Below are 18,460 nucleotides of genomic sequence, written 5' to 3' on the forward strand. Positions count from 1 at the left end.
ATACACTACCATTTTAAATCTGAACGTAGCGTTAATAGATGAATAATTTTGTATCAATTATTTGAATAACGTCGACTAAATTCTTTATCACCCCCAGCGATGTTACCAGATATTGATGGAACTCAATATTAAATTTTTTATTAATATATTCAACACAATACAACAAATTAACAAACAATTCAAACGAAACTTTCTTGCGATGTCAGATCGGTGTATCTTTTTTTCACCGGATGATCTCATTTTTCATCATTTAAACTGATCAATTGGGTATAATTATTCAATTTTTCAATTCGAGCTTTAGAAATTTCGCTGAACTGAAAATATCCGCATGTCTTGCACTCACGTCGTTGGGTCGATCTACCATTCGATTTTGAATACAAATTTTACTCGTTCAAGAGCGAGATTACGTTACTTTAACGTTATTTATTAATAACGTTCTCATTGATCGATTATTTTTATGAATTTCTGTTCGAGTAAAAAACATTTTCTAACTTTTAAGAAAAACTCAGGCTACGTTCAGATTTTTGAACGGTAGTATATATTTAAAAAATATGTGTATAGCTAAATCGTTTCGCATGGGAATAAAGCTGGTTAAGATACGAGACGCTTTATCTCATCGAGGCTGGAGCGAAGTTTGGGTGCTTCGAGGATAAGGACTCGTCTGTACGGGACCATTTCAGCGTCGCCCTCAGTCCAATTGCCGGATAAAGCACTGTCCGAATCTTTTTCAACGGAAAACTCGAACGAGCAATAAGCGTTTTCGGCGAGCACCTCTTCTTCTGGGTTACTCCATAAAATATCGGGATCCTCGTTCACCGATTTTTTCTTGTTCTTCCGTTTCTTGCCGCTTTGGCCCTCCGCGTATTTGTATAATTTGCAAATAAGGATGTAATAATCGAATTTGAAAGCCATGTTCTTGCGTGTGGCGCGATCCATTTCAGCTAGTAAATTTTCAAGAAGCGGCACGGATATTTGGGCAGGAATGTTGACGAAACGCTCGTTTATCAGCAACCCCAGGGCACCTTTCTCGAGCACCGTTTTTACGATGGCATTTGTAGCATCGGTGCCATGTTCACTCGCCAATTGACATAGTAAATCTCTGAGCTGCGATATACACGGATTGTGCTGAAAATAAAATAAATCTATTGAATAAGCTCATCCTAAGAATTATAATTAATATGCAAAAACTGTGATCATTAAAATTGCTGTCTTGCACCTTTATATCTTGTGAAAAGTAAATAACAATTTCACATTTTTTGCAATACCTGTAAACCTTCTCTGATTCTATTCTCGAAATACCCAGTTGCAAAAGAACACATGATGAAGTTGGCCATGCAAAAACTTAGATTTTGAGTATTGGTTTTTAAAAGAAAGCAACTAAAAAATTGGAACCCGGTATGAAGAAACGTTACTAGCACTGTTATTTTCGAAACTGGATTTTATATTGAACTTTTTCCTGTGACCCACCAAGTTTTTACATTTCTAACTTGTGAATATGAATGTAGTTGAATAACTAATTCAAGTAAACCTTAAGATTGTTTTAGAATGGTTGAGAATTACCTGTGTTGACGAAACATTGACGACGGTAGTAATACCAAAAACATCGTTAACGTCACTCTCATCGTCATCAGATGTGTTGCCATCATCCGACTGCTTGACTACAGAACCAACATAATTTTGAGAAATTATTATATCCGTGAGAGTTCCAAGATCTATGTGCGCTTTCAGGAACAATTGTTGCAGCAGAGTCTTTATTCCATGAAAATCATTGTCCTGTGGATTTCTTCCCTCAAAATCAACTTGTATTTCCATTCCCTGTGATACACAGAAGCATATTGGAATCTCAAGTTATTAATAAATTCATATAAGACATACAACGTTTGATAGGTTGGGCTTTTAAAAACCCAATTCTAGTTAGAACTTTTGTTATCTAACAAATTCTTCAAAGTTGGATCCCTAATTGAGTCCCAAATTTTACAAACTTTTTTTTTCTCTGTAATTATTCCATTGCTCGTGAATTTTCATGGAAATCTCTTCATTTTCACGTAACGACACAATATCTTTAAAATCGCTGTAAATCTGTACATAAATGTAAATAGGCCCCAGACAGCCGGCGACCCGAAATATCGACATGCACTTGTCCACACAATACTATAACCGCACTATGTAAATTACGTTCGATTGTGCAATGAAATTGAAACGACCGATAATACTCAGAAACTCTGCTTTCTTCTCCCAAATTTTCGTAAGGACCTTTAAAATAGTATTTAAAACAAAAAATCTGCTTAAACCGAAAGTCATGAGTATAACACATGACCAATAAGCAAAAGTCGCCGCATATACCATTAAGGTTATGTTCGTGGCGACGCCCAGGTTCTATCAATTGACCATGTTGTAGAAAAGTAAATCACAATAACAAAAACGCACCTGTTGTTCGTCGTCCACTTCATCTTCATTATCGTCACTACTCATCGGTTCAGCATCGTTGTCTTTAGTCGCTTCATCGACCTCACGTTTTTTCACCGGAGCCGCCATGATTTTCTACAAACCAGAGAGTTTTGACTGATTACTGCCGAACTGTTGGCTTTGACACACGCGTTTCTCTACTGTCTACTGTCTTTTCACTGCAGATTACGCCGCTATATATATTCCTGTTTCCGCCTGTGTACGCCAGACGCCAGTCGAACACTGTTCTCTCTCTGCTGCTGCGACGACGATATAACATCGAGACGACTATCGACGATTGATAACCAAGGAAACATTAATGAATAACGTTCGATCAACAAAATAATAACTGTAGAGGTCGACACCTTTTTTGGGTTGTACGGCATCAGTGTCAACACCAGTCACTAACCGTAATATGCACATACCACATGGCACATACGACATACGTGGAGTGTTGCCACTATAGGGTTTAAGAAATTGGAAAACCTCCAGGACAAAAAAGAGAGAACAAAACTTTCATAAAATCCTATGTTCCTATGCTGTAAATAGAATTGAATCGAAACAAAAATGCCGGTTTTAACGCGCTTTCAAAAATACGCTATTATTGGTATCGGAAGTTTGGGAGGAACGGCTTTTTTTTACGCAAATTCTTATGGTGATCGTGAACATCCGCAAGTTACTAATTCTTGGACGACGAATTTCACACCCTCGGTCAAATGGGATTCCAATTGGGATAGGTTATACGTTTAGCCGATTATTATCACGATTTTTTAAAAAATAAAATGATCAATTAATAGTCCATCAACGAAAAAGATTCTTTTTCCTTCGGAATAATTATCGGACTAATATTTAACAATTGAAAAGACATTTCCAACTCATTTGTCTTCTCTCATGACAGGCGAGATCCAAAATGTTTGGTTAAACCAATGAAATCTTCCACTGTCAGTAATGAGGTTGACGAGAACAAACTCAACGAAGCGTACGAAGCAAAAAAACCAAAAGCTGTCAGACACCTGATTCTCATTCGTCATGGTCAATATAATCTTGAAGGAAAAACAGATGCTGAAAGGACACTCACTGAGCTTGGTAGGCATTAATTCATAATATCAATGTGTTCATTTATTGATATAGTTGTTTGAGCCAGTTTCGTCATATAATATAACACACTATCTCAACTGCTTTCCAGAAAACATGTGACTCAATTCTGTGTCCAGCACTATATTTTAGTCTTTTCTTCTCGATAATATCGCTATACCAAAGATCTTGATCGATGCCAAAAACTTTAAAAACTAACAAAATTCTTCTCAATATTAATGTCAAAATTGCTCATTGAACTAACCAAATAAAAGAAAAATCTAAGAGAACCTCGTTATTAATCTTGCACCAATCAATTATATTTACATTCATTCAATTGAGGACTTTTATTCCAACATATTGTGTAACAGTACTTGCAATAAATACATAAAGTACTTCAGAAAAATAGTAAAGTCAAGTTTTTATTTATATATGTTTGTTTTAAACTTTATGCTCCCAGAGGTAAAATGATGCAAATCTATACAAATATATAAAAATGTTTGAGAAATTATAAAATTGTGCCATTTATGAATTAGAAATGCTTTATAGAAATAATATAATCGATAAAATCATGACTGTGTATTTGATAAATTTCACAACCATTGCTCGAATTTAAAGGTAGACGTCAGGCAGACTCCACAGGAGCAAGATTAGCGGAGCTGGGTCTACCATACACATTGCTAGTGAAGTCTACCATGAGCAGAGCGCAAGAAACAGCTAAAATTATTGAAAAACATTTACCTGGAGTTCCAGCTATAGAAGATGGTTTATTAATCGAAGGAGCTCCTATTCCACCAGAACCACCGCTAGGTCATTGGAAATCAGAGCGATATGTACGTTTCAAAAGTTTTGTTTGTACATTTTGATTTTTCTGTCTTGCGAAGGAATGAAAGGTAATAAACGCACTAAATTTTTTTCCTAGTTCTACGAAGATGGGCCACGGATTGAGGCAGCGTTTCGAAGATACTTTCATCGTGCGGATTACGATCAAGAAAAAGATTCTTACACAATTCTAGTCTGTCACGCGAATGTAATTCGATATTTCGTGTGTCGGTGAGTTTCGATTCAAACATTGGAGATCTTTTTCACTCCTTTATGATCTCGCATTCATTAACAAAAATCATATTTCAGCGCATTACAATTTCCGCCAGAAGCGTGGCTCCGAATTTCCCTGAAAAACGCAAGTATCACGTGGCTCAGTATAGTCCCAAGTGGTCGTGTAACCCTTCGATGTCTTGGAGATGCTGGTCACATGGTTCCTCAGAATCTTACGACCACATGAGTATTAAAACGGCGACGACGCCAACATATGAATTCAATTTCAATGATATTTCTCATCGCCGAAAATCGGAAAAAACATATTCAAGTGAACAAGGCACAAATGTACGAGGCAGTATTTCAACGCCCTCCGGAATTACGCGTACAATTTATTGTTCAGGGATGATGGAGTGTTAGTGGACGATTCATCGGTCTACTAAAGTTGTCATTTTCATTACATTATATTTTTTCTTTATTGTATCTTGAATTATTTACATAAAGCGTTTTTATATATATATATAGGTATATGCGCGTGTATATAAAATGTACGGGTTGAATTTCTCAATCTTCAGGATCACAGAGCGGAAGTCTTCATTTAGTGTTCTCCTCTAGATTCTCCATGAGAGATGTCAGGAATGTGTTTCCGTTAATCAGTTTCGTTGTTCCCACGACAAATTCAACGTTTACTGCAAGAGAAAAAAATTATTAACGGGAACTGTATCTACAACGATTAAGTTTATCCGAACGGTCGCATAGTTCGCCAGCTTACGGTCTTCTTGTTGGGATAGGAATCGTAACGCCGAAATTTCTGCGTATGTGCAACCACCGATGAAAAATACCAGAACTAATCTTGGTGGCTCCGAACTCGAGTCTTCGCTCGTCAAAGAATTTCCTGTCAATGAAAAAATCGAAATCGGCTTATATGAAAACTACTCTTTGCCACGAAATTGGAACAGACTTCATAAAAATTGAAGTGCAGTATAACGAATCGTTTTTCAACAAGGAAATTCATGCTAATAACCCGGAGCAGGGATTCATTTATTGCCGGGTGATTTGCCTTACTTCGATAAGTCCCGGAAGTATTTCTCAGGTCGCTGCTGACCGCTGGTCCCGGAAGCAAACCCAAAACATCATTCAAACCTTGCCAGCCTCCCGGTTGGACAAGCTGCTCGGCCAAGCGTATGCTCAATGGGGCATACACCGAGTGTACATAACTTATATCTTTGGGTGCAATCTCATTCTCGTCCTCCACTGTGAGTCTCAATGCTTTCCTCAGAACGGCGTACTGTCTAGCAGATTGTTGCGAACGGAGTAATCCAGCTTTTTCAAGATTCAACAAAGTCGGGAGATGCTGAAAACCGTATGTCTGGATAATTTCTTTCTTGTAATAATCCAGCAACTTTGGTTTCAAGCCCGAATTCGTCAGGGATTGTATACACAAGAGTCGCAAAACTTTCAACAACGGTTTTTGCTGAGCTATCATATCCTCGATGTAAGAATTGGGCTTGTCTGTATCTATGCAATTCAATAATTCTTGCTCAATTTGCAATGACTCCAGAAACTCGCTGGAGTCTGTAACTTCTTTAACCATTTCAGCTATGGTTGTATCTGCAATATAAAAATGAAAATTAACAATCCAAGGCCCGAAATATCGCGTTGGACAATTCAATACTTACGCCTGGCCAATGATTGCTTGGTTGCTAGCATGTGAGGTAATCTCGCAACAAATTGTTTTATTTCCTGAACGCTTTTATCCCCATGTCTCTCATCAAATTGAGATGATATTATTTTGGCTTTCTGACTCAAAACTGGTCCCACACCGTTGAAATTCTTGTCTCTGAATAATTTGAAAACAAACGTATTGACATTTTTTGATAAATTTTATATCTCACACTTTCAGAGGAAAGAACTTTAACCTTTCGTCAAAATCTTTATTGTAATCATTGAATGTCTACCTAATCTCAGCAAACAATTCTTCTCCAGAATTCAGAATAATTTGTTCCTTCTTATCGAGAGAAACAACGGTTGGAGAATCGTCAGATGTGTGAAATTTTTCAGGCGGCAGATGTACGGTAGCTAAAAAATAAATGACATTTCTCAAAACGAAATCATGATTATTAAACAGTGATTATTAAAATTGCTTACTGTTTTTAATGCCGAATATTTCATCTATGAGGCCCTCGTAGGTCAATTGAGTTACTAAAGGTGACAAGAGATCAATGCTCCTGTCAAGCAATAGCAAATGTTCAATAGGTGCTGATTGGGAGTTATTGAATTTAACATCTTCCTCCTCTCGATCTAAGCGCTTCAGCAACTCCCACACTTTGTTGGCAGCTGGACCTCGCCCTGTAATTCGTGATATCTTGCCATACAATCTTTGCAGACTTTGTATCGCTTGGGCTACTTGGTATAGGCAAGTTGGATCGTTTTCTAAATAGAATTCTTTGAAGGTATGTGTCAATTCCATGGAAACGAGATCACTGTCAAAGGGGAACAAATCGCATGGAAATTCCTCAATGAGAGTGAAACTCCCAAAAACTCCTCGATTCTGCAATTTTTTTTCACACAGCAAACTCTTTCGTGGCACAAAGAAGATATGGAACTCCTTTCGCTGACTGTTGTTTTGCTCTCTGTTCAAAATTTCAATCATGATTATAAAACAGTTTTGCAAAAATTCTGTAGTTTGTTTTTTCTCTTCAACCCTTGAGAGATATACAATGATTAAAATTGAGATGACAAATACTTATGTAGTTCAACAAATTTTTTTACAGATAAACCTGCATTTCGACAATAAAAGTAGTCAAATCTAGGAAGAAAAAAATGTTTTCAAGTACGATAATTAGAAACTTGGAATTTTGTCAAACACAACGAATCTCTTGAGAGTTGAAAAGAGAACTTTGTTGATAAAGCTGAAAATAGTATGACTCTCATTGTGTCTTGTATATGAATCATTTTGTATCTGATCATTATTTTTGTCATACAGTAAATTAAATGAATGTAAAATTTTGGAAAATTATTATAATTTTGTCAAAATACTGTTAATACAACCGATTAAGACAATTGTTGAAAGAAACTTTTTAATCAAATCTTTCTTGCTCACATAGGAGGTAATTCTATAAAAAGTCAATAAAAATTTCCTTGGCTTTTCACTTTGGCCAAAATCAGACAGCCACATGGCTTACACCTGACCATTGAAAAATTATAAAGTATGCTGTGTTGATATTTCATATTGAAAAAATTCTTATGGATTTTGAAAATGCATGATATAAGATTGTAATATTTTGAAATTTATTCAAGCCTAGAACAAAAAATTCTAGTGACTGACTTCAGACCTTCAGGGTTTTTATTGAATATATGCCTATGAAATTACCTGATTTTTTAATATTGCTTACCCATGGACATTTTCTGCAATTAGGTCTATCAGATGTAACTGAGGTCGTGTTATAAATATTATGTTAGCTACATTGGTGGGTGGAAGTTTACCACCGCATAGAGGATACATTTTGACAACATCGTTCTCCTCAAGCAAATTATATTTTGCCACTAGGCCTGTTGGGCCTGCAAGGGATTGGTCCCAAACGATCGCCTATGAAAAAAAGTCAAATTTATTTTTCCACAAAAATTCGACAGTTGATGAGCGAATGAGAAATTACCTTTGTGCCATCACATTTTTCCAACAAACAAAGTAATGTTTTTCTCGCCTGTTCTTGTATCAGCCCTATATTTATTCGCCCACCTGACAAATGTGCCGAAGACATTGTTATGTTTTATAAAAATAACAAAGATTCGACAATAATTTACATTGTTGCCGTTTTAACGGTACAGCTGATTATGCCAATAAATGACAACCAGTGATGGAGAAATTTAAGGTTGGTTTGTATTCTTGGTTCTTGGCGGTGTGTTGTCGTTGTTTGTCGTACGAACAACTGCGTGAAGGTAGAGGATGATGACGATTGAACAAACAACACTCTAACAAAAGTTACTAGAACCAAGCGTGTCAACGAAAAAAAATAAATAAGTTACCACGGAAAAAAAAGGAGAGCGAATGAAATTTCAGTTTAGTAGTACGGGCTGCTACGACGTACGACGTTACGACTTGGTTACGACGTACTAGACTTCTACTAGACTAGTCTAGAAACGCACGTGAAAATCGTGAAACGTACACTGACCGCACACTCTTTAAACATAACCTGGAAAAATTGTGAAACACCAAAACTGATTCAACCATGTTCAAACATTGCAAATAACTTATTCGTTTATTTATTTCATTACCAGTAAACATTTCGTCACCTCAACATGTTACCTGCCAAACGATTTATACCCGAAATACTGGCACGCCGAAATGTATTATTCAAGTCAACATTATTCGCGAGGTTTGTATTTTCGTAAAAAAAGAATACACTTTTTGTTACTTATACAGTATTAATGAACTCAAGGCTTATTCGTTACTTTAAGTTACTTCTAAAATCATCTACTATGTGACTATCTTATTTTACCGTAAATATCTCGCTGATTTAGAGTCGTTGGTCCAACTTCATATCTTTTGGAAACAAGACGAGGTAAAAAGAAAAGCAGCAGCATTGGACTTACTTCTTTGTTTGAACCTGTGCCTGTCACACCTAACCCGGATGATATCAATGTTGGCGCTGAATTAACTGGGGCTTTAAAAAAGGCTGATCTTCTGAAAATACTTAATCAGTTTGCACAGAAGAAAGAAGTCTCTCAACTGGCTGCTGCACAAGGAATGGATCGTAAGTGAATGATAATTCAAAGAGAATCAAGAAGGGTTGGGCATGTAAATCTATGATGGTCAGATTTAATACTTGAGAAATATACTAGCTCAAGTAACAATATGAAAACTCAAGCTAACTGACATATTTTTCACACACTGAACCAATATACCTGTAACAAAAGAAAGTACGGTTTGAAAACAATAGAAACAATGCTGTAATATTTTTCAAATGTCATATGATTGAAGCTAAGGATGCTGAGAGATTTAAAAAAATATTCAAACTTCAATATATATATTTGAAAATTCTCAGCAAATGCTTATATCTCTCACAATTAAATATTTCGACCATGAATTTGGATTACATAATAGGTGAGCGCTCAAAAAAACATACTTGATATAATTTTGTCCTCTATTCAGCTTAACAACGCATTGTTGATTTTAAAAATGATTTTTTCCAATTTTTCTTGTATAAGTATTGAGTCATCATTAAACATAACTGAATATATAATTCCTTATGTCCAGAAAATTAATAGGCTCAGGAGAACAATGAAAAAATGAATAATCATAGAATCATTTTATTTCAATATCATGGGTCAGGAGTAGTTGAAAGATTTCATTTTCCCACATCAAGTTCGAACGTTAGTTAGATATGACTGTCGATCAGATAAAATATTTCACCATGTAGATTGTTGATTGAAAAAATGTTTTACTTGCAGTTCGTCTACAACTACAAGCACAAGCAAGTTTCCGTCGCTATTGTTTGGAGGCAGAATCATTGCCAGTAGATCTCCATGTCGTATTAAGCGACATTCTCCAGGGTGCAGGAAACATAGTTGACATATTTCCATATTTTGTCAGGCATTCAAAGGAAATATTCCCTCATCTGGAATGTATGGATGATTTGAAGAAAATTAGCGACCTTCGTTTACCTGCAAATTGGTACCGTCCATAACTTTTTCATGAAAAAAATACAAAAACAATTACATCTTTGGGATTCTGATTGATATGTTTTTCACAAAGGTATCCAATGGCGAGATCAAAATCTAGGAAAATTGTGTTCCATGCTGGTCCAACAAATAGTGGCAAAACGTATCATGCTCTAGAACGTTTTATGAGCGCGAAAAGTGGTGTATATTGTGGTCCTCTCAAATTATTAGCAACAGAAGTTTTTCATAAGTGTAATAAAATGGTAATTATGGAGTACTGCGTAGCTTTTCAAATTTTTCAAAATTCATTTATTTTTTACATAAATTACGATGGTTTAAATTCATAGCAAACACCTTGTGATTTGGTTACTGGCGAAGAACGACAATATGCAAACGTCCATGGGACCCCTTCTTCTCACGTTTCATGTACTGTGGAAATGACTAAAGTCAACGAGGCCTGTGAGATTTTTAAATTAACTCATTCATAGAAACAAATGTTGCCGTAAGGTATTAAAACTTTTTTCAAAATATTTAACACAGATGAAGTAGCGGTAATCGATGAAATTCAAATGATCAAAGATCAAGGCCGAGGTTGGGCTTGGACGAGAGCTCTCCTAGGAATTGCTGCTGATGAAGTTCACCTGTGTGGTGAACCTGGAGCAGTTGATCTTGTATGTCTTGTACAATTACATTCGTTTTTATGCGACTAAATTGAACAAAAATGGCAAATACTAATATTTAAAATGTTTTTAAATGAACCAGATTCGAGTTTTATGCTCGACGACCGGAGAAGACGTAGAGGTTCGCCGATACAAACGGCTGACACCCCTGAGCATAGAAGAACACGGCTTAGGCTCACTCGACAGAGTTCAACCGGGAGATTGTATAGTATGCTTTAGTAAAAATGACATATATACCGTATCACGAGACCTAGAAAAACGAGGAGTTGAAGTAGCTGTTATCTATGGCAGCTTACCACCAAATACAAAACTCGCCCAAGCCGCCAAATTCAACGATCCCGATAATCCATGTAAAGTCCTCGTAGCTACTGACGCTATAGGAATGGGTCTTAATCTGTAAGTCACAAACTTATATTTTTATTCTATTCAAGTATAATTTGAAACGTCATCGATAACTTCCTCTTTATAGACACATACGACGAGTTATATTTTATTCACTGATAAAACACATGCTAAATGAAAAAGGGGAAAAGGAAGTGGATACAATATCAGTATCATCGGCTCTGCAAATAGCTGGCCGCGCTGGTCGTTATGGAACTCAATGGGAGCAGGTATCATTTTTCCACATATTTATAAATTTGATTTCGAGACATTTTCTAGTAGTATCTAGTATCTAGTATCTGAAAAGTTCTATTTGAACCAACTCGGTACAGAGTTTATTATATTTCACAAAAAGGACAGTTAAACTACGCTGCTTGAGTGTACTATATTCATAAATTTTTTAATATTTTCCTTGATATTCTTAATAGCTCAAATTTTATTTCGTAAACATTTTACAATATAGCATCCATCGTAAAAAATGTAGGAGATATTCTGATTGTATTTACGAAGTTTTTAGAACTCGTTTATTATATTGTGGTTTATTTTTAAGGGCTTCGTAACGACGTTCAAAAACGACGACCTTCCAACCCTCAAGCATCTATTGAGTCAAACTCCTGAACCTCTAAAGCAAGCCGGACTCCATCCAACGGCGGATCAAATTGAATTGTACGCTTATCACCTGCCAAAGGCTGCTCTTTCTAATTTGATGGATATTTTCGTATCGCTGTCGACCGTTGACGATTCTTTATACTTTATGTGCAACATCGAAGACTTCAAATTCCTTGCTGACATGATCCAGCACGTACCGCTACCTCTGAGAGCTCGATACGTATTTTGTTGCGCTCCAATAAACAAAAAAATTCCCTTCGTGTGCACCATGTTCCTCAAGGTCAGTATTCCCTATGATCCCGCCATTAATTCAATAGAGGGTAATTTTTTAATTCCATTTGTATTTATCATTGATTTTGCAGTTCGCCCGACAATATAGTAAAAACAATGCGATTACGTTTAGTTGGTTGTGTCAACAAATCGGCTGGCCAATCACGCCGCCGATGACAATTCTTGATCTCGTCCATCTGGAGGCAGTATTTGATGTCTTAGATCTTTATCTTTGGTTGAGCTATCGTTTTATGGATCTTTTCCCAGACACCAATACCGTTCAGGATATGCAAAAGGAGCTCGACGCTGTTATTCAACACGGAGTCTTCGAGCTCACGAAATTGTTAAAAAATGTGGAAACAGGTTAGTATCTTCATTGAATTAGGCCTAAAAGTTGTTTTGAATAGTTTTTTTTGTCACTTCCAAGACCAAAAATTATTGCCTCATCAACATTCAAACATGTACGAAACATGATATGAACTATGTATGGTTCATCATATAATTGAAGGGTTTTCTGTTGATAAAAGTAAATTTATTAATTGTGAATTGTACTTAAAAAGGTACGAGCACAGCAGCGGTTACTGTTGCGGACACTGAAAATTTCGAAGTCAACACTCAGAAGCAACACTACTACAGAGGTAATGATTGTTATAGCAACGGAGCGTTTATTATTAATTTATTTGAAAAAATGTCGAGGAGTACAACAGGTACAACGCGATAAAACATGCTTTCATTTTTATTCTTTTTACAGGATCTCCTTCAAATAATAATTTTATGCAGCAGCCTGTGGGACGTGGACGGTTAACCGAACAACTTTTGGCCCAAGGACTTCTCACGCCGAACATGTTACAAGAATTGCAACGTGAATGGACGCAGGTGGGTGAATATGACTCGTTACAATTTTTTTATATTTCAATTTATCTATTATTACTGAGTTTATTTTTATGTCTGCAGGGAAGCAACACGGCCAAAAATTCTGAAAGCGTGGAATATCGAAAACCAGGAAGACCGAGGAAACCGAAATGAAAAAAGAATAGAAGTCTTTTGTTGATAACACGTTGTACATATTTAATATGTCGAGATATAAAACGAACGAATGAATGACTTGGAAATGTTTTCCCACCTGTCGATTTCAATGTATTTTGTGGTATTAAGCATCAGTGCGCGTATTTTCATCCGTGGATGTCGAAGATAATGAAAATCAATAATAATAATAATAATAATAATAATAATAATAACAATAATAATAATAATAATAATAAAGGGTGGCCGAACGAATTGGGGTTGAACGGAGTAACGGTCACAGTGGAAGCCTCGTTTCCAGTTTCGCCAGTCGATACACCAGTATCGATATTTTTGAAAAAATGTAACACGATACTTTAATATGAGTGAACTGGACAAATTTATTGCATCATTCACGTAGGCTCCTTTTCATTGTCCCTCTCGATTGGTTGAAAAGGTTCCACTGTCCGTTGAAAAAGGTTATAAAATTGTTTATCGGTTTTAATTTGATGAAGATATTTTCGTATGATTCTCATCGATGGTAAAATCATGTACTTATTCAGTAACATGTATCTATACATTCGTGGCGACTCGATGTACAAAAGAAGACAGAGAAACACCCACGTTTCTGAATATTTGGATTTACCGGTTTGCGAAACGCTTGCTCGTACACACTCTTTTATCATGAGCTTTTGAATCTTTGGCATATTCAACGTTTCCACAGTTGATATAAATACTTGTGGCGTTGAGGATACTAAAGATTCAAATTTGTTCTCGATGCTATCCCTCATCGTCTCGAACTTTTGATTTTTTTTGTTCACTTTTCTCAACAATCTGTTCAAAACTCTTATAGTCTTCTCTTTCTTCATCATCGCAGAAGCGAATTCTTTAACTCCGGCGTTGTGTCTCCTCGTTTTGCTACGCGTCATTGAACTGTCGAGAGTACTACACTTGGAACATCGTGCTGATCCGTTGTTCACTATTATCGGACACTCTATATGTCTCCACTTTGAACTCACGTCTCTGTATGCTACACAATTTTCGATGTCTTCCGGTCTCGTTTTTTCACCAGCACATCCTGTTGTAAATCAAAATAATAAATAAACGATTATTCAAGGTATTTCAATATGATTTAATGGAGCTCAAAATGTCTCGAATTTTCAAGAAAAAAATCAGAAATAAAATAATTTTCACACCTTCACATACGATTCGCTGATCGAATTCCTCAACGAATTCTTCGACGTCGGATAACGTGAAGACTATACGGCTTCTACCCTCTCTGATAAGATTGTGAATTTGTGGGTTGAGTTCTGCATTGGCAGCGCCACATCGTAATTTCATGTCGCTCTTTAAGAACACTTGTTTCTCCATGTAGGGCATACCGGTTCTAGTCATCCCCATGAAAGCATAAACGACCGTTGTACCGTGTCCCTTGGAGGTAACCATTGACGACCAGCCTGGTGGCAGCTGTACTTCCGTGTAAATGTCAAGCAAATCTTCAAAAAGCATAGCATTTTCACTATCCTCGTATTGAATCTCTGATTTGATATTCAGTGGATCGTTCCTTTCCGAACTTCTCATTTCCCGAGATTGGCTGTTGGATTTTTCATTCAAATCTGGATATGCGTCATTATCATCTGCTGGAATATTTTCATTGCTCAAGCAATCCCACATATCCATAGAAGTGTCTTCTTCTGCACTAGCCATTTGAGTCTTGATGGTGGAATATTCAGTGCTAATTTGAGGTTTGCTCTCCTGCTCAGATTCTACCTCATCCTCCATGCACTCGAAATTCTCAGAGCTCACAGCTTCGACGTAAACAATTTGTTGACCATCTTCACTCGCCGTATACACATATTTCCCCTCACCTTGGAGATTCACTATTGTTGCCATCTCTTGCTCTTGATCAGGATTCTCCATTATACCCGAATTATTTGTATCTTCGGAGCACTCTTCATTTGCCGCACAAATTACTGTGTAAGAATTTTCTTGCTTACATTCGACCATTGCGTCTGGCTCATAAGTCGTCTGACCTAATTGACTATCTATATCGCTGTTTATAGAACCATTGTCTTCTCTGGGTATGACAAAACTCCCTTTTGAAACATTTGAAACTATAGATGGTCTTCTCATTAATCCAGTTCCCCGATTCACTGCAAAATCTTCGTAATCCTCATCCTGGCTATTTTGCAGATTGTTCATAGATTCGCAACTGATGTTTGGGACCGCACCTGGTCTCAAGCGACATTTTTTATACTTTATCTGTGAAAATAATAAACAGTTGGATTATCATTTTTTCTTTTAATAACTTTCGTGTCTTTTGAACTTCATTGACATAAAAAGTTGGTAAATAACGGATTCTGAAGATATATTATATTATATGAAATATGCTGCTAAAGGATGAGAAAAACATCTCCTCCAAGGGAAACAAAAATTTGACTCACAGTAACAACATGAGGTGGAACTCCGCTGACCCAATGAGTTATTATGTCACTGGGAGTAAAATGTTTACTACAAACGTATGTGTCATCACAAACGACGTAATTTTCAATGCCCATGGCATCCGTCCATTTTTTTCGAGTCTCGGGATCCTTGGGTGCAGAAAAAAAGCTGTACGAATTTTTGTAATTCGTTTCTTTACATATAACGCACTTTCGAGTCATGTTTGTGTTTACACCACGGCTAATAGCCGAGACTGAAAAGTTTTGTTCGCGAAATATAATTGAATTCGTTCGTTATGATTAGAGATGATAAGATCGAACGTAATTTCAAAATTTTCAGTGCTCTTGAAAATTTGCTCCTTTTACTTTAACGTTTTCCCACTTCGGTTGAAAATTGAACATTTTGGTTATCTTGCGTCCGAATTTTCATTGCGTTTATAAGAACGTATCTGTTTTTCAATCAAATCGTGCAGAATGACTGTCATATAGATAAATAGGCGTTAATCTGAATGCTAAGAATTTATGCAAGCTATGAATACGATATTTGTCGCAAAAATATAACGTTCTGTGATCTAATTGAGGGATGAAAACAACACGAGTAGTAAAGGTAATTTCTTCTCTTGGTTGGGAACTTTCTGTATAGTAAACCATGTCCATGTATGTAAACTGCCTCCATGTATATAACCTATCATCTAGCGACAAACCGCGTGCTTATTGGCATTCAATCATCTGGAAGATAATGGCGGGAAAAATGTTGCGTAACCGGTATATTTGAGTTTTCAAACTCATTTATTCGAATTTTTCATGTACATTGTGTGCCTTTTTCATTCATACTATTGGCCGTGCTGTAACTTCCGGTAAATCTTTGTCGGGTATTGGAGGTTTTACTTCTGTGCTACCAGTAACGGTTGAAACAGCTTCTTTAGAATCTGTTTGGGGTTCCTGATCTTGAGGTTTTTCAATAAATGTCCTTTCTCCATATTCTCTGGGAGGGGCCCAAGCAGGTAAAATTTTTCCATGAAGACGCCAAGTACCGTACTCATGTGATAAATGCTTTTCATACACCACGTACTCGAGCACATCCTTTTTCACGATCTCGCTGCCACTCATTAATCGTCCAAAACGATCATAAACTGCAAGAGTCTACAATAAAAGTACGATAATTAATTGTGATGAAGGAACAAGTTGATATGGGATTAATAAAAAACTGTGATGCGACTAACCTGTTGTGTGTGGAAGCGAACAGTTATTTGTGCAAAATAATTCGTGTCTGTTATCACATTTGTAGACTTGACTGCAACAACACGTGGCAGTTCTAACGATTCGATAAATTTCCAATGGATAGTTTTGTCTTGCGCATTATGCATCATTTGCTGGAAATATAGTATTGTATTTATTATTTTTTATTCATAACCAGGACAATGTATTAAACAGTTTGTTAGAAAATTTACCGGATATGCCAACTCGGTAACATACATCCTGAGTGCATCCTTGTCTTTACTGTAATAAAATAAAAACGGATTCATTCAACCAGATTCATTCAGTCAGATTTTTATAAATTTTGTATGGCGCTGATCTCCTTACTTTACGAGAGCTTCGTGAGCTTTTATATAAATCTCTTGTGCCTTATCTGGAAATTCCTTAACACTAAACTCCTCTTCATAGCTCTTAATCTTCCTGATAGCCATGAGAGTCTTTCCTTTTTTTGTGACAAATTCGGCTTTTTGTTTGGCTCCCTGGTAGCATAGTTTGTCGATTAATTATTATCATTGTGACAGCAAGAAAATACTACAACAGTTGGTAATGATAAAACGCTCACAGCTGTGGAAAGAGCTGAAAACTTTCCATCTCCCTCTGGTGGCACATATTGCTCAATAATCGAACCAGTACAGCTAATGAAGATGGGTCTTTCCATCCACGGTCTTGCTGGTAGCAATCCTCTTTCCTTCATTTTAGATCGTTCCTGCTCAGCAGTCAATTCTTCATGGTAATCAGGCAAGTCGACCTTTATTACTTTAGCTGCCCTTAGCTTCTTCCATTGAGGAAGCCAGTGTTTTGCTCTTCGCAATCGCACAGGCTGATAAGCTCCGATCGTATTGCGAACGATTGGAAGTAAAAGCCTTGCCGTACTCTGGAACATTGAATTAATACATTCATTTTTGCAACAAAAACAGCTATATTTCATCACTTACCATAAAAATTGACTGATAAATATGAATATGTTTGACAAAAAAATACTGGCAAGTTATGGGGTTGTTCAATCAATTGAACCCTGTAGGTTGTTCTACATAACTTGGAACCAAAATTAACAAAAGTTGTGGAATTCAAAAGTTTACAACTGAAGGATGTAGCTTAAATGACTTTCATTAAAACTTTCAACATTTTACTAACCTGCACACGATTTCCCAATGCAGTGACTTTTGTTAAAGTTGCGTTCACCGACATTTTGAACAGAATTGATGTTCTATAAGTCCTCGATTACTATCACCAATTCCGGCTAGAATATTACAATTTCAATAGTTCAATAATTTGAGAGAATTGTTATATTCGTTTACATTTTTCTTTTCCGGCGAAAATATGATCTTATATAGTTGTATCAGAGAGGTTATGTTTTTCGTACTACCAAGAAAGAAGACCCAACAGACACTGCAATTGTCCAGCAGATTATCTAGATAAAAATAGTGTTGAATTGGATTTACATATATCTGAAAATGGTGTAGTAGAACCATGCCATACTCCTTGTTGAGACCACGGTCCCGAACCCGAATAGCGCTCAAATAAACACATACCCAATGATGTGTATGTATTGTTATTCGCACTGAGTATTGGAGTATTGAGAGTGGGCCCCGGGACCACAGTGCG

The 18,460-nt window shown here is 36.5% G+C and overlaps 6 protein-coding genes across 9 annotated transcripts; 2 read left to right on the forward strand and 4 right to left on the reverse strand.

Moving 5' to 3' along the window:
* Positions 1-112: 112 nt before the first annotated feature.
* On the reverse strand, positions 113-2,641 carry LOC122405794 (protein BCCIP homolog). The gene is made up of 3 exons (XM_043410771.1): positions 2,428-2,641; positions 1,561-1,815; positions 113-1,125 (listed from the first exon to the last, which is right to left on the reverse strand). Exons 1-3 carry the CDS (start codon positions 2,533-2,535, stop codon positions 592-594), a joined length of 897 nt encoding a protein of 298 aa, XP_043266706.1. The 5' UTR covers positions 2,536-2,641; the 3' UTR covers positions 113-591.
* Positions 2,642-2,841: 200 nt separating this feature from the next.
* Pgam5 (Phosphoglycerate mutase 5) lies at positions 2,842-5,044 on the forward strand. The gene is made up of 5 exons (XM_043410772.1): positions 2,842-3,182; positions 3,344-3,531; positions 4,138-4,352; positions 4,442-4,572; positions 4,651-5,044. The coding sequence occupies exons 1-5, from the start codon at positions 3,013-3,015 to the stop codon at positions 4,799-4,801; spliced, it is 855 nt and encodes a 284-aa protein (XP_043266707.1). The 5' UTR covers positions 2,842-3,012; the 3' UTR covers positions 4,802-5,044.
* Positions 5,045-5,090: 46 nt separating this feature from the next.
* car (vacuolar protein sorting-associated protein 33A) lies at positions 5,091-8,491 on the reverse strand. Its single transcript, XM_043410757.1, has 8 exons — positions 8,211-8,491; positions 7,950-8,143; positions 6,703-7,187; positions 6,513-6,633; positions 6,234-6,394; positions 5,620-6,165; positions 5,327-5,449; positions 5,091-5,243 (listed from the first exon to the last, which is right to left on the reverse strand). The coding sequence occupies exons 1-8, from the start codon at positions 8,313-8,315 to the stop codon at positions 5,149-5,151; spliced, it is 1,830 nt and encodes a 609-aa protein (XP_043266692.1). The 5' UTR covers positions 8,316-8,491; the 3' UTR covers positions 5,091-5,148.
* Positions 8,492-8,621: 130 nt separating this feature from the next.
* Suv3 (Suv3 helicase) lies at positions 8,622-13,256 on the forward strand. Its single transcript, XM_043410744.1, has 13 exons — positions 8,622-8,930; positions 9,076-9,308; positions 10,006-10,228; positions 10,310-10,478; positions 10,563-10,674; positions 10,756-10,886; positions 10,978-11,291; positions 11,365-11,506; positions 11,827-12,165; positions 12,248-12,518; positions 12,716-12,793; positions 12,907-13,031; positions 13,110-13,256. Exons 1-13 carry the CDS (start codon positions 8,854-8,856, stop codon positions 13,179-13,181), a joined length of 2,286 nt encoding a protein of 761 aa, XP_043266679.1. The 5' UTR covers positions 8,622-8,853; the 3' UTR covers positions 13,182-13,256.
* Positions 12,815-16,254, reverse strand: LOC122405785 (uncharacterized). Its single transcript, XM_043410756.1, has 3 exons — positions 15,602-16,254; positions 14,354-15,419; positions 12,815-14,235 (listed from the first exon to the last, which is right to left on the reverse strand). Exons 1-3 carry the CDS (start codon positions 15,818-15,820, stop codon positions 13,571-13,573), a joined length of 1,950 nt encoding a protein of 649 aa, XP_043266691.1. The 5' UTR covers positions 15,821-16,254; the 3' UTR covers positions 12,815-13,570.
* A 110-nt stretch (positions 16,255-16,364) lies between these two features.
* On the reverse strand, positions 16,365-18,438 carry mRpL45 (mitochondrial ribosomal protein L45). Of its 4 annotated transcripts, none has more exons than XM_043410769.1 (7): positions 18,298-18,438; positions 17,990-18,095; positions 17,418-17,729; positions 17,183-17,334; positions 17,050-17,098; positions 16,822-16,971; positions 16,365-16,741 (listed from the first exon to the last, which is right to left on the reverse strand). In XM_043410769.1, the coding sequence occupies exons 2-7, from the start codon at positions 18,041-18,043 to the stop codon at positions 16,427-16,429; spliced, it is 1,032 nt and encodes a 343-aa protein (XP_043266704.1). In that variant the 5' UTR covers positions 18,044-18,095; positions 18,298-18,438; the 3' UTR covers positions 16,365-16,426. The 4 variants fall into 4 exon arrangements, with proteins under 4 accessions (XP_043266704.1, XP_043266703.1, XP_043266702.1 ...); XM_043410768.1 differs by having other exon boundaries at positions 18,219-18,356; XM_043410767.1 differs by having other exon boundaries at positions 18,222-18,355.
* Positions 18,439-18,460: the final 22 nt, after the last annotated feature.

The sequence above is a fragment of the Venturia canescens genome, chromosome 2 (genome assembly GCF_019457755.1).
Source record: "Venturia canescens isolate UGA chromosome 2, ASM1945775v1, whole genome shotgun sequence".
NCBI lineage: Eukaryota > Metazoa > Arthropoda > Insecta > Hymenoptera > Ichneumonidae > Venturia > Venturia canescens.

Bases quoted from the DNA above. Each gene is read 5' to 3' on its own strand.
- mRpL45 (XM_043410769.1), bottom strand. From the start codon at position 18,043: ATGTCGGTGAACGCAACTTTAACAAAAGTCACTGCATTGGGAAATCGT. The intron at 17,730-17,989 runs GTTAGTAAAATG...TCAATGTTCCAG, and splicing joins CATTGGGAAATCGTGTGCAG to AGTACGGCAAGGCTTTTACT. The intron at 16,972-17,049 runs GTAAATTTTCTA...CTATATTTCCAG, and splicing joins TTACCGAGTTGGCATATCCG to CAAATGATGCATAATGCGCA.
- Pgam5 (XM_043410772.1), top strand. From the start codon at position 3,013: ATGCCGGTTTTAACGCGCTTTCAAAAATACGCTATTATTGGTATCGGA. The intron at 3,183-3,343 runs GTTATACGTTTA...CTCTCATGACAG, and splicing joins TGGGATTCCAATTGGGATAG to GCGAGATCCAAAATGTTTGG. The intron at 3,532-4,137 runs GTAGGCATTAAT...TCGAATTTAAAG, and splicing joins AAGGACACTCACTGAGCTTG to GTAGACGTCAGGCAGACTCC.
- car (XM_043410757.1), bottom strand. From the start codon at position 8,315: ATGTCTTCGGCACATTTGTCAGGTGGGCGAATAAATATAGGGCTGATA. The intron at 6,395-6,512 runs GTAGACATTCAA...CAAATTATTCAG, and splicing joins GAATTGTTTGCTGAGATTAG to AGACAAGAATTTCAACGGTG. The intron at 5,450-5,619 runs GTAAGGCAAATC...TTTCATTGACAG, and splicing joins TACTTCCGGGACTTATCGAA to GAAATTCTTTGACGAGCGAA.
- Suv3 (XM_043410744.1), top strand. From the start codon at position 8,854: ATGTTACCTGCCAAACGATTTATACCCGAAATACTGGCACGCCGAAAT. The intron at 8,931-9,075 runs GTTTGTATTTTC...TCGCTGATTTAG, and splicing joins AAGTCAACATTATTCGCGAG to AGTCGTTGGTCCAACTTCAT. The intron at 10,675-10,755 runs GTGAGATTTTTA...TATTTAACACAG, and splicing joins GACTAAAGTCAACGAGGCCT to ATGAAGTAGCGGTAATCGAT.
- LOC122405785 (XM_043410756.1), bottom strand. From the start codon at position 15,820: ATGACTCGAAAGTGCGTTATATGTAAAGAAACGAATTACAAAAATTCG. The intron at 15,420-15,601 runs GTGAGTCAAATT...TTATTTTCACAG, and splicing joins TTCCACCTCATGTTGTTACT to ATAAAGTATAAAAAATGTCG. The intron at 14,236-14,353 runs GTGTGAAAATTA...GATTTACAACAG, and splicing joins TCAGCGAATCGTATGTGAAG to GATGTGCTGGTGAAAAAACG.
- LOC122405794 (XM_043410771.1), bottom strand. From the start codon at position 2,535: ATGGCGGCTCCGGTGAAAAAACGTGAGGTCGATGAAGCGACTAAAGAC. The intron at 1,816-2,427 runs GTGCGTTTTTGT...TGTGTATCACAG, and splicing joins AAGTGGACGACGAACAACAG to GGAATGGAAATACAAGTTGA. The intron at 1,126-1,560 runs GTAATTCTCAAC...TTTTATTTTCAG, and splicing joins TCAATGTTTCGTCAACACAG to CACAATCCGTGTATATCGCA.